The sequence below is a fragment of the Notothenia rossii genome, assembly GCF_949606895.1.
Source record: "Notothenia rossii genome assembly, chromosome: 4".
Taxonomy (NCBI): Eukaryota; Metazoa; Chordata; class Actinopteri; order Perciformes; family Nototheniidae; genus Notothenia; species Notothenia rossii.
This window is the reverse complement of record NC_136902.1, coordinates 69,155,026-69,168,524: the sequence shown is the minus strand read 5'-3', so window position 1 is coordinate 69,168,524 and position 13,499 is coordinate 69,155,026. Positions and strand designations below refer to the sequence as shown.

General features: G+C 41.6%; 1 protein-coding gene across 2 annotated transcripts in view; it reads left to right on the top strand.

Annotated features, from left to right (window-relative positions):
* gab2 (GRB2-associated binding protein 2) overlaps positions 1 to 13,499 on the top strand; it is a 41,026-nt gene that overhangs the window by 24,465 nt on the left and 3,062 nt on the right. Inside the window, exons 3-9 of one of the 2 annotated variants that reach the window (XM_079677291.1) lie at positions 7,220 to 7,448; positions 9,865 to 10,457; positions 11,581 to 11,678; positions 11,814 to 12,093; positions 12,220 to 12,310; positions 12,623 to 12,725; positions 12,845 to 12,964. In XM_079677291.1, the coding sequence (XP_079533417.1) occupies positions 7,220 to 7,448; positions 9,865 to 10,457; positions 11,581 to 11,678; positions 11,814 to 12,093; positions 12,220 to 12,310; positions 12,623 to 12,725; positions 12,845 to 12,964 (1,514 nt within the window). Of the gene's footprint in view, positions 1 to 7,219; positions 7,449 to 9,864; positions 10,458 to 11,580; positions 11,679 to 11,813; positions 12,094 to 12,219; positions 12,311 to 12,622; positions 12,726 to 12,841; positions 12,965 to 13,499 lie in introns of both variants that reach the window. The other variant, XM_079677290.1, reaches the window with a different exon arrangement.

Below are 13,499 nucleotides of genomic sequence, written 5' to 3'. Positions count from 1 at the left end.
TGTTTACATCTTACAGTTGCATTTCTAAAGTATTTGCTAAGTAGAGGATGTTCTGCTTCATTCTCATCGATGAATGAGCTGCTTCCTTTACCCTCATAGTGACATTTCGAAAAAAATTGAAGTCTGTGTAGAATGTAACCACAGATTAGCGAACTGCAAGGCTTTCTTCTTGATGACATACTCTAACCTTAAAGGTCCCATTTCATGCTTTTCCAGTTATTACCCGTCCCCTTGTGTGTTATGAAGGTTTTTATGCATGTAAACGGTCTGCAGAGTCAAAACCCTCAAAGTGCACCCTGTAGCGAGTAAAACTCTAACACAGAAAATACCTCCCCAAAACGCCTCGTTGGAGATACGTCACTGTCCATTGATTCTTCCGGGTAACTCATGATGTCATGCGTTACCCGGAACCAAATGGACCAATCCGTGGAGCCGTTACGTTACGTCCGCGGAGCCGTTACTTTAAGCCCCCGCTGATTGGTCCAAATTGACCAATCCACGGACTTCCTCACACACACACACTCAGTGCAAGCAGCTCTGCTGATCTCTCCTCCCTGGCTGCAGGCTGATAACAGACAGTTGGGATCGCGGTGAAATTCTCTCTGCAGACCCATTCTCACAGCGTTTATCAACCTTTTTCTTACTCAATATCAAGCCACACTTATTGTTTTTACTTCGGCTGTGACTTTGTGTGTGCTCAGGGTGAGTTTGGCTGTGTTTCACTGTGTATCGCTAAACAAGGAAACAACACCTCCACGGAGCTCAGTGCGATTCACAACGTCCCGACCAATCAGAGCACACTGTGCTCACAGGGAGGGTGGGGGCTGGAGCTATTGGAGCTACAACGAGCCGTTAAAGGCTGAGAGTGAAATTCAGTGAATACACGTAGTTTACAGAGATGCTGTATGAGAAACCAAACGGATTTTGGAAAATTGCACAATATAAATCTATTCTAGTAGACCTAAACAATGGAATTATGATCAGTGGAAATGGCCATGACATGGGACCTTTAACCTTTCAATGCCAACCCCTAACCTTAACTGTGAGAGATTAAGATGCCTTAACCTTTTACAGGTCAATACCTTACCTTAACCATTCTAAGCCAATGCCTAACCTCTGTGGTTCTGGTCGGCCGCCCCATCGTCAGTGACTGCGGGTCTGAAACCTACAACATTACAGAATATATTGATCATTTCATAAATCCCCTCCCCAAACTTCACCCCAGCTACATGCAGGACACATATCATTTTGTTAATAATGCCGCTGCTCTCTTTTATCCTTTTTATTGCACTTTCTTAAACATTTTTTAACCCAGACCAAACAGGGCTTTTATAAACTTTTATTGTTTTTACTACAGGAGTTTTTAAACAAAAAATATTTACCCGAGAGCCCGTGCACCACGCTGCGTTCCTACGGAGCGCCACGCATTCCCCATAACCCTAACCATTGGAGGCCATTGCCAAACCTTAACCTTTCAAGGTTGATGTCTAGTCCTAACCATATCTCAAGGGTTGGGTTACCTGCTTGACACGACCAGTATCAGTGGTTCAACTTTGTAGTCCAATCTGCCAACGCATTATGCTATGGAGTTGAAAATATCACTGTAAACTTTCAGTTTATTTAATTATTTATTTTGTCAGACACCATAAAATGATATATTTGTGTTCTATTTAAAAAAAAAATAACCTGTGTTCTTACTCAACATTCTCTTTTCTAGAATTGTTAACAGGCAACCAAGCTGCATAAACACAATCAAAGGGATTTGATTCATCCCAGAATCCAATGTATTCACCCTTAAAAAATGCACTTAAGGTGTTTGCAGTGATTGTATAACACATCAACACTACAAGTGGAAAGTGTTTTGTAATTGAGAGCATACACAATAAAAACAGTTTCCATTCCTAGTGACATCAGTGTTTCCACACCAAGCATGTCCCCATATTGTAATGCACTCTATTGTCAGAGCACATTATCCTTTTCGCTTACAGATTAGTTTACTGGCATTCAGTGGCACAGTCCTTCCCCGGTAAATATTGAATTTTTTCCTGTGAAACTAGGAAAACCAACACTCAAACTCCACCAGCTGCTGTTTAAGACTTTAGCCAAACTCTGTATTTAGCCCCAGACAAGCCTGAGCCTTTTAGGTGAATTGATCGGTCCAGTGTTTTGGAGCGAATTGATGTCGCAGTGTAGTGGAGGGGGCGGTGCTCACATGATGCTGTGGTGCGGGGCAGGCACAGAGGAGTAATGTAATCAGGGACCTGTGTGTCTGCTCTGCTTAATACTCTTCGGAGTTGTTTTCAAAGTAGAATGAAACAGCCAAGTCTCTTTGTTCACTTCAGACTAACTAGCAGAGCAAGGACGCAATTTCCCCTCTCCCTGCTGAACGTCACACTCCCCCAGTGCTAACAACTCTCCGCTATGTCAACTAACCCATCTCTGCTGAAGCTAGCATGTCCTTTATCCAGTTATGTCAGTCTCATGGAAAGCCCCCCCCCCCCCCACCCATAGCCCCACATGCAAATGGCCCACTATCTGGCCTCCTGCGACAGTGTTGCTTTAAAGAGTCACTGAGCTGGAAGATCCAAGCACGGCAACAAATGATGTATCTATATTCGTGGAATCACCAGTGAAAATAAATCAGTTTCACACTGAAGTAGGGCTGCATCCTACACTAGGGTCTTTTTTTACATTCAAAGCTTGAAGTTTTAGAAATAAGCTATGATTGTCTGTCCTCATATTTGATGTCATCACATAAAACTGAATATTTTAAACTTCATACTAAATCCTCAAATTTGAATCTAATTAAACAAAAATAGTGTAATACCAATATTGTAGTGTAACTGAATCTGTATCTGCAACTGTTTAGAAATACTGGCTTTAAACGTCATAGATAGAGTTGAAAAAAAAGAAAAAAAATGTTGATTTAGAACTTGGAATTCAATTTTGAAGTATTCTGCACATACTCAGGTCATTAAGCCAATGCTCTTTTTTTAGATTGATTTAAACCGACGTGAACAGGTAGAGGCCTTTTCAAGGGCATTTTGACAGGACCCATGGGGGATCAAACCTTTTTCTGACCCTTGTTTCACAAGATGCCCCCCCCCCCCTCCTCCACCAGCAGGCCACCATGCAGAGCCATATTTTAGGTTAATTTGCAACACTCCTTGTAAGGGCAATCTCATATGAAACCATTAAGTAAATTGCATTTTTCTTGCAGTGAAATTGAAAGCAGGTGGACAAGGTGTACTTTACATAATTATGTTGTTTGGAATATTAAAGAGATTATTGTAATCCTGAGGAAAAGCATACGATGTTGACAACATTTACATATTTCCTTTTTGTTCATTTTTCCATTTGAACCCCTTTCAATTCAATGGGTTACAGTGGTATTTTCAATTTTAGATTCTTCTCATTTGAGATTAGATTATCAGATGTCCTCGTCTAAATCTAGCTGGACTGAGAGGAAATGAGCACCCTACAAAGACGCTCTTGTCCTTGGTGATCCAGCTCGGTTCTAATTTTGGCCTCCTGAGACCAGCAGCCAGCTTCTATTCGATTATAGCCAGAGCAGATGAGACATGCAGTAGGTGATGTATTATAGAGAATAATTGGAAAATTGCTCGTGAACTTAGGAGCTCTTTGACCCAGAACAGCCATATGTCGTTCACCAACCCAAAGGGTCTTTTAATGCATTGCTGTTGATAGTCTGATGTTTGTTTCACGCTAAGGAATGTCATGGGATGAACTCTTTTGTCTCTTTTAACTGGCCTGTTTGATGTTGCGGTTTCAGCTGAGTCGTCAAGAAAACCGTCTCTGCTAATGACATTAGAGGGGACCGTGCTTTCTCTGCTGCCGCCCCTAAACTGTGGAACGACCTGCCCTTGTTAATCAGACAGGCTCCCACACTGTCTGTTTTTTTAAATCCCGTCTTAAAACCCACCTTTTCTCCTTAGCATTCGTAAACAAGTAGATTGTTGGTTTTATTTGCTTTCAGTGGTCTATTGTTTTTATTATATGGCTGTTTTTTATTTTGTAATTGTTACGTTTATTCTGGTTTGTTTTGTGTTTGTATCTTTTATTTTAAATGTATTTATTTTATGTTTTGTGAGCTGAGCTGTGTGATTTTATATTTTATATATCTCTGTACAGCACTTTGGTCTGGAGGTGTTAAAGGGCTATATAAATAAAGTTGGATTGGATTGGATTAGGCTCTTAACTTAAAAAGCTATAATAAGCCTCTATTTTACTGGTGCCAGTCCCTCCCAGTTTTATGATTTTCTTTGTAAGACGTATTATGATATGTTTCTTTTCACTTTGGTTAATAAGCTTCTCGCCATCTCTATATTGATGGTCACAGTACATTAGTTGTGGGAATATTACTGGAAGCATCTAGGGGACACTTTCAGCATTTATATTTTCTGCTGTTTTCTCTATTTCTGGGTTGTGTAGCGACTTGATGGAATTGCTTCCCAGTGGTAACATACATCATCAGACCCATTAGTGTCAGTGATGAGCCATGTCTGCTGTTCCATCAGCAGACTGGACAAGTCGTACTTCTTCTCCTTCTGGTTCTGACAGTCGAGTTAGTTCATAAAAATCATTTAAGGCACACACAAAAACATGCTCTTGTGCGCACAGACTTTTGAAGTTGCGTTGTGTCGTCAGTATTTGAGTCATGGCATGTGTTTTTCCATGCAGCTCACCACTGTAGTAGGAGGGGGAGGAGCTGTCTTTCTACAACAAATCAATATATCTACCCATGTTAGTACTCACCACAGTAGATGGAAGCTTTTACAAAGCTTTTTGTGGAGAAGGGAGATGATGCCTAACCAGCCTAGGGAGAGTGGAATCGCTAAGAACAATGGCATAATTGAGGATCATGAGGGGGAGTCCCTGCCTGTGTGGCTGTGGGCGCGGGCATCTCACTGATGTCCACTGGCCTGGAGACCCCACAGCAGAGGCCTTTTCCCCCTAAGGCATGGATGTGACCTCATTCAGCTAACTGGGTTTCAAAATACCCCCCGCCCTCCCACCACCCAACATGCATACAAGCATGCTCACACACCACACTTGTGTGTTTTCGGTTTTTCACTGTGGCTGTGTTCCCTCTGTATGGTCAGCTCACATTATGACTCACATGACATTGCCCTCTTCTTAAAGGGCAGTTTGACCCATAACATGCTCAGTGAAGGTCTGATAGAAGAGGGGGAGAATGGTGGAGGATAAGAAAAAAGCATGTGTGTCTGTTAGAAAGAAGTGGGAAGTGACTTTTCAGATATGATTTATATTAGAGCAATTCATAATTTTCTGAATTGTCTTGATGTCCTTAAGCTTATGATTGATTGCATCTGATCAATTATATCTATATAATAGATAGTATATATACACTGAACAAAAATATAAACGCAACACTTTTGTTTTTGCTCCCATTTTTAATGAGATGAAGGGTTAGGGGTTAGGGTAATGTTGTGAATCGAGTGGCCTGTGTTCATCGTCCATAACATACGCCTGCCCATACCATAACCCCACCACCACCATGGGCTACTCGATTCACAACATTACCCTAACCCTAACCCTAACCCTAACCCTAACCCTAACCCTCACACCAGATACCGACTGGTTTTCAGACCCCCCCCAGACCCCCCCCCTATAAAGCAAAACTGCACGTTTCAGAGTGGCCTTTTATTGTGGCCAGCCTAAGGCACACCTGTGCAATAATCATGCTGTCTAATCAGCATCTTGATATGCCACACCTGTGAGGTGGGATGGATTATCTCGGCAAAGGAGAAGTGCTCACTATCAAAGATTTTTTCAGATTTGTGAACAATATTTGAGAGAAATTGTTATTTTGTGTATATAGCAAATGTTTTAGATCTTTGAGTTCATCTCATGAAAAATGGGAGCAAAAACAAAAGGGTTGCGTTTATATTTTTGTTCAGTGTATATATTTGTACCTTCATTAATACAAACAAAATGTCTGTAATAGGCTGCCTGGTCAAAGGTGTTGTCTTTAAATGCCTTGTTATGTCATTGTGAAACCGAAACATTACTCTAAAAGTGATTGTCTGCATTTTTGACAGATTTTTTTTTTTAAACAATTCATTGATTATCAAAGTTGGCAGTTTGTTTCTGTTAATCAATTATTGTTGATTAGTTGGTTTATTGTTGCAGCTCTAGTTGATTGACAGATTAGGTGATTAAAGAATATCACCTGTTTATGTAATTGATAGTCATTCATTTAACAAAAAATACCTAATACACACTGATTCAAGCTCCCATCATGAAGAAGAATGTAATTAACTGAATACCTTGGGTTGGAGACTTTTTCTTCGACCAAAAATACAATTCTAAACATTACCAAAGTCCTTTGAATGTTGTATTGGGCATTTGTATTTTTCATAAAACAAACAAATCAAAAACTTAGCAATATATTGTCAATATTTTTGAATAACCAACCCAATTTGAAATAGATGAATCTCGTTGCTCTTGTATAAATATGATCATATAAAACCTTGTGTACAGTGAAAGAGAGAGAGAACCCGATTGGTGGAGTTTTTTCCCCTCTCTGCCATCAGCTAGTGTTGCACACAGCACCATGGGTCGATGGATCAGTGTGCCGCCCACTCTCCACTCCTACAGCCCAGTGTGCGCCTCCTCATTTTGGCTCCCTGCCTAGTCTATTTGCAGCATCTCCTTCTCAGATTTGTCTTTTCTTTGTAGCCTTTCAATGCAGATATCAGGGATGTCACACATAAACAAAAAGACTGTATGACCATGTTGTTCACACAGTCCTGCTGTGCAGAATGATGCAACTCAATACAATCAAAGAAAGCACATGGCACTGGTCGAAAAGGATAGCTTGGATCATGTGCTGGTGAATCACTCGCACCCTGCAGCCCAGAAAAGCAGAAGGATTCTGTGTTCTCCGCTCCCTTGAGACAGATCCCTCTTCTCTATTGATCAGTGCATACTGAAAGCTACTGAGTACAAGACAAAGCAAGGTCATGTAAAGGCTTAAACCCATCAAATGAATCACACACTACCCTTTGACTCAAATAGTGTGACTTCAGAAGAAAGATGGTTTCGGGATGTTTACTTGTGTTGATTGCAAAGCATCTTTAATCTGCATAAAAGTGCTTTAAACTTCTTATATAAGCCTGAAAAGAAAAATGTTATGGGTTAAACAATCAATAACTTGCCTTTCCCCTGTCTGCAGATGGCAGGTTGCACCATATGCCCCGTTCTGTGGGAGCAGATGTCAGTGGCTCAATGGCTCCCCTGACCGGAGATCGCAAGCCGTCGGCCCCCATCCACTCCAGCCAGCCAGTGCTCTTCACCTTTGATGTGCCTGTGCGCCACTCACACCACGGCTCCCTGTCCAACAGTGCTCCCCAGGACTACCTCCTCCTCCACCAGTGCATGAGCAGGAAGACAGAGAGTGCACGGTAAAGGTCACGACCCTCAGGCGTCCTGTGTCAGTTTCCTGTTATCCATTGATGCAGGTCAACGTACAGGTTTAGGACGTTTCCTCAGCTTAGAAGCCTCTAAGGGATAAAACTAGTGTGTGTGTGTGTGTGTGTGTGTGTGTGTGTGTGTGTGTGTGTGTGTGTGTGTGTGTGTGTGTGTGTGTGTGTGTGTGTGTGTGTGTGTGTGTGTGTGTGTGTGTGTGTGTGTGTGTGTGTGTGTGTGTGTGTGTGTGTGTGTGTGTGTGTGTGTGTGTGTGTGTGTGTGTGTGTGTGTGTGTGTGTGTGTGTGTGTGTGCACGTGCACGTGTGATAAAGCATTGTGGAAATACTATATGTCCTGTAAAAGTGGAGGAAGTATCAAAAATAACAATAAGCATATTACATTTTAAGGATAAATGCCCCCTGAAATGAAAAATTGGTAATCTTAAAGGTATTAGTGTGGCAGATGAGTCTGAAAACCTTTTTAAGCAAATAAGGTTTGTGTTATTTTCTAGCATTACATTTGATTTTAAATGATTACATACTGTTGATAGCTGAAGACAGGTAACATAGATTGTAATTGTATGTTACGTTATTTTCTTTCAAGGAAAATATAAAATATGTATAAAGTACATTTAAAATGCATCACTACAGATTATACATAGGACACACTTTTATTTTAGTGCTTTAATATTTTATTTATGTTCTATTTTTTATTTTATTTCATGATATCAATAACTTCCATATAGTGGCTTATATTTAACACCTAAAGTGTCACTAAACTAGACACACATAGGACACATCTATTCAAATTAGATTTCAGTGCTTTTTTATTTACATTAATATTTTATGTAAAATGTAATATTCATCACTCATAATTCATTTTTTCTAACTTCCATGTAACATGACCCAAAGACTTATAATAATATTTAGGGATACTCCACTGTATGAGAAAGAAGAACATTGACGGTATTGCATTGCAAAACTCCTGTAAATAAATATTTAACTGAGTTTATACAATTTTCAGTATATTAATCACATTAAAACAATAACATAGAAACACATGTCAGGTGTTGGAAGTACTGTATATGTATAAGTGTATATATATATCAGCTACATGCTGAGCAGGAGACCAAAACACGATGTTATATTAAATGCACTCCTGAGTTTTCCATTAACATTCACCTCACCTCCTGCTGCCATCAAGCCCGCTTCCACGAATCAAAAGGCAGCTTCAATAATGATGCCATTCACCAGATAGCTCGGCACAGTAGATGATCAATGAGGCCGAAGCTGCAATTCATCACTCCTATAGGTTTAGACTCACACAGGGGAGAACTGCCCTCTCAGCCACACGATTTGCACATAAATCTGCTGTGTTGGACCTCTGTGAAAACCAGGAAATGAAACCTCACAATCCATCTCATCAGCTTTATGCAGATATATCTGTCACTCCCTCCCCAGCTTCTGCTCTGTGGGTCTGCTAATTACGACAGGCATCTGGTGGCTGGGTATGATTTACGTCAGAATGAAGCTCTGCTGCTCTGATGACCAGTATATGAATTAATCTACGTAAAAAGCCCCATGATGTCAGGCAGGAGTGATGAGCAGTATTATTGATTCAGGATTTTAACTCCTGACAAGAAAGCCGAAGAATTGATGAAACGCAGTCATAGAGACAGGGAGAGCAAAATGATATGTCAATATTAATTATATTACTTTGAAATGGTTACATTTATAAGCAAGATTGAACGTTACCATTAAAAACCTGCAGTGTAGCTAATACATATGCATAACTTCTCAAAAGAGATGAATTCAGACATAAAGAAACGACTCATTGAGGATATCTTATCTTTGCATTGGCCAACTAAGTCAGACCATTGCTCACCTAACTGGCTAGAAGTATCTAAGCTGTAGGTTTGCTCTAGTTGGCACTCAAGGTCAAGTTCTACTAAGGAGCCAGAATAAATTAGGCATGTCCCTAGGGTAAGACACTGTGGGAAAGTCATGGCATTTTCCTGCTTAACATGGATGCCCTCGCCCTGCCAACATACAGAAAACATAAGAACAAATCAGCTTCTCAAGGAAACGTTAAGAATACTAACATTGATTGTGTCTGCTACAGTAAAGCTGTATCAAGGGGCTCAGACACTGATGGCTAGGTGTGTTGTTTTTTTGAAACTGTGCTAAGACCAAGAGTGCGACAGTGCCATCTAGTGGCTTCAGGGGTAATAGCGTTGGACTTTAAATACTACTGTAAAAGAGACATTTCTTAGACATTTGCCATTGTTTAGGATTGGAATTTGGGCCAGATGTCTGCTTCAAGAAAGTATTTAGGTACTTTGGAAAGTGGGGAGAATAAAAAATGAGTTTGTGCATTTGTTTATTGTTGTGCATGTCTTTGTCTATGTTGCAGGAGTGCCAGTTTCTCCCAGGCCACAAGAAGTAATCTGTTTATGGGGAGTGACACTGCGGTGCAGAAACTCTCCCATGGCTTCTCCCACTGTCTGAACGGCATGGGTGCTCAGCTGCACGGCTTCTACAGCCTGCCAAAGCCAGGCAAACACCAGTTACCAGGACATGAGGACTCTGAGGAGGCATGTTACGTGCTTCCTCGAGGTTTCAGCTCCGAGGCACCGGCTCACAGCGGACTGGGTGAGCCGGACCTGGAGAACGAGGAGCTTTATACCTTCAAAACGCCCTGCAATGCACTTGCCACCATGCACAGCAACGAACGTGCACATGACAATTATGACCTCCCCACAACACCTGGCTCCTTTTACCAGATCCCTCGGACGTTTGATAAGAATCATAATGCCTTGACACCCTCCAGCTCGGAGTCCTCCTGCGCTCCTCCTCCCAGGCCTCCTAAACCTAGCCAGGGGTCAGAGGGGCCGTTTGGGAGCCCCCACTCAGTAGGGAGCCAGAACGGAGATGTGACGACTGCAGTGTCGGTTATCCCTCGCAGGAATACTCTTCCTGCTGTCGAGAACATCAGGCTGCACCGAGGTACATTCAATGTAACGTGTGATTTATTGCTTCCCTAATGTGTTCTTCCTGAATGCTACTTTTTAAAAAAGGGATATATAATGCTAATTCTCAGATCATACTTGTGTTTTGTTTTTCTACAATGATATGTTGACATGGTTTGATTTTACAAAACATTATTTTTCTCATACTGTTTGTCTGAGCATCCCTTTCTTTACCCTCTCTCGATTTACCCGCTACTTTTTAGTGCCTGATTTTTTAACCCACTTTCCATGTTTGCTTGCAAGAAAAGTATGACCAACCTTTGCAAAGGGTATTCTGAAGCTAGAAGGTGAAATAATCAGATGTGGGGAAGTTTTTGTTTATGAATATGCATTTTAAATAGGCCCACACAAAAACTGACTAGGTTTTCATATTTGACACTGTGTGAGTTGGTAGGCAAATGCAAATCACAACCTCTCAAAAAGAGAGTTTTTCATTATTTGTCCCCTTTAAACACAATCTCAGTTGACTCATAAGGATCTTTAGAAATCTCACATTTCACCTGTTTCCTGTTTTTCAAATGCAAGTCAGACTTGATCAGTCTGTTCCCTTGTGGTATGGCAGTGACTTTGTGCTTCCTCTTCCTCCCCCTCGTTCTTTCACTCTTTCCCTCTTTCTCTATCTCTCATTTTACTGATTTAACGCGAGCAGCTGAGCAGAAACAAACGGGCCAGTCTAGCAGACACTACTCTGTTGAGACGCTAATGAAATTCAAGCCATACAGCTCGCTCCAGAATGCCTCGTTCCAGGCTGATAAGCCATGAAAAGAAAAAAACAGTCGCAAACAAATTGCAGTGCCTCTTATTATGCTGTGTTCCCTGCTCCACTCAGGCCGTGTATAGCCAGAGACAAGAAATGACCTGTGACCCTTGTTAGTGAGGCTACAGGCTGTTCACACACCTGTGCTGCAAAGTCTAATTATAACCCAGTGAAGCATCTAATGAAATGTCACTTTTGTTCTGTTTGTTTCACTAGAAACACAGGTTATCTCCTTGAAATGTCGTTTTTTTGTATCGAAATCAGCTGTTTTTACATCATAATATTTCACTTGAGAAGCTTTTAGAGTTTTTGCAGTGGTAAATATTGATTTCTCTCTCCACAGGCTCCTCGTTTGAAACTAACAGCCATCACCGTCCCATTCATTTCAACAACTCAGGCCAGTCTGTGGAGTCTGTCAATGATGGGTTCAGCTCCTACCTGGTGAGTCACTCTCTCACAGACAGATGCTGCTAGGGTGAAAACAACTGAAGAGAGGGCAACATTTTTTTATTTACTCCAATTTTGAGAACGACGAGTTTAAAAGAGTCATGTGCCCTCTGTTTCTTCCGACACCAGAGAACCAAAGCGCCTCTGACTCGCTCAGACAGCGGCAACTCGGATGACAACTATGTGCCCATGAACCCCGGCTCCTCGCCACTCAGCGCTGCCCAGGCTGACAGTCCTAAGAATAACTACATCCCAATGAGCCCGGGGCCACATCACTTTGATTTCCCAGGATTCTCTGCAACGTTACCTGCCCGTAAGGGGAGCAGCGCCTCCCTGTGTCACCGGCCCAGTCGCCTCAGTGATGTCACACCACCACCCGTCAACCGCAACCTCAAACCTAACAGGAAATGTGAGTTTTTGAAAGCAAGGTTCTCATCAAGAATTATAGGCATTTGTGGCTTTGAATGTGTTGTTGTTAATTGTTTTTAAAAAGACACAAGTTAATGTTGACAATGTCTGCTCTTGTTTTCCACAGCGAAGCCAACACCTCTTGATTTGAAGAACAATGGGATCATTGATGAGCTGCCATTTAAGAGCCCAGTGACCATGTCCTGGACACGGCCCATGTGAGTCTCATATCAGTCATTCAAGCTGGGTTACACAAGGCCACACACACACACACACACACACACACACACACACACACACACACACACACACACACACACACACACACACACACACACACACACACACACACACACACACACACACACACACACACACACACACACACACACACACACACACACACACACACACACACACACACACACACACACACACACACGGTTTGATGGTACAGATTGCTGCTGTATTTGGTTTCTGCCTGAGTTCAGAAGGTAGAAGCACTCACAGTCCTGTCTGCTTTGCTTTAGGCCTGCTATGAACTCTATGTCCTCCCAGCATTGTCGACCTATCTCTACACAAAGCATCACCAGCACTGACTCTGCAGACAGTGAGGAGAATTATGTGGCTATGGTGAGTCTCAAAAGCTGGAGGGGAGATCAGGAGAGCACATTTTGTTCCTTGTTGTAATGATCTACTTGACCTGTGTGAGTGAAACCTCCCTCTTGTCTCCCTCTTGTCCCCATTAGCAGAACCCAGCGTCTACCTCCCCTGCCGTGAGCGGCACCAGCAGCCCGGCCCTTAGGAAGTGTGGCAACGTGGACTACTTAGCGTTGGACTTCCAGCCTGGATCACCCAGCCCACACAGAAAAGTAAACAAATGATGTTGTAGAGTTTCTTTCGATAGCCAACGGGCATTGGTGTATTCATATTTTCAAAACTCTTGACATACTGTAGTCTGCGAAAGAGAAGCTCAAGATGTGTTCATTGATTGACACAAAAAACATTCAATGACCACCTTTCGTACTCGTACATTTTTCAAACACCAACATACTTTTTTCAAAATGGTTAAAAACAACAGAACAATGGCACATTTCTGCAGTAACCTTACTCAAATAACAATAAAAACTTGGCATATCAGCATATACTGTAGCATTTCTGCCAAAAGACTAAAAGGGGTTCTGTTTTATATACTATATTTTAAAGATGTTTTACAAGCTCAAGTTAAAAGGTCCTCATTTATATAATGCTTCCTTTTGTTATTTTTAATTCAGGGTGTTAAAGGTGACAATGTGTGCTTTTGTTGTTAGAATTGTTGCAAGTGTTATTTTTAAACTAGCTCATTTTGTGATAGCATTTTGTAGGTTTGAGAGAGTTTTGAGTTTAAATAGTTTGGCTAAAATGCAT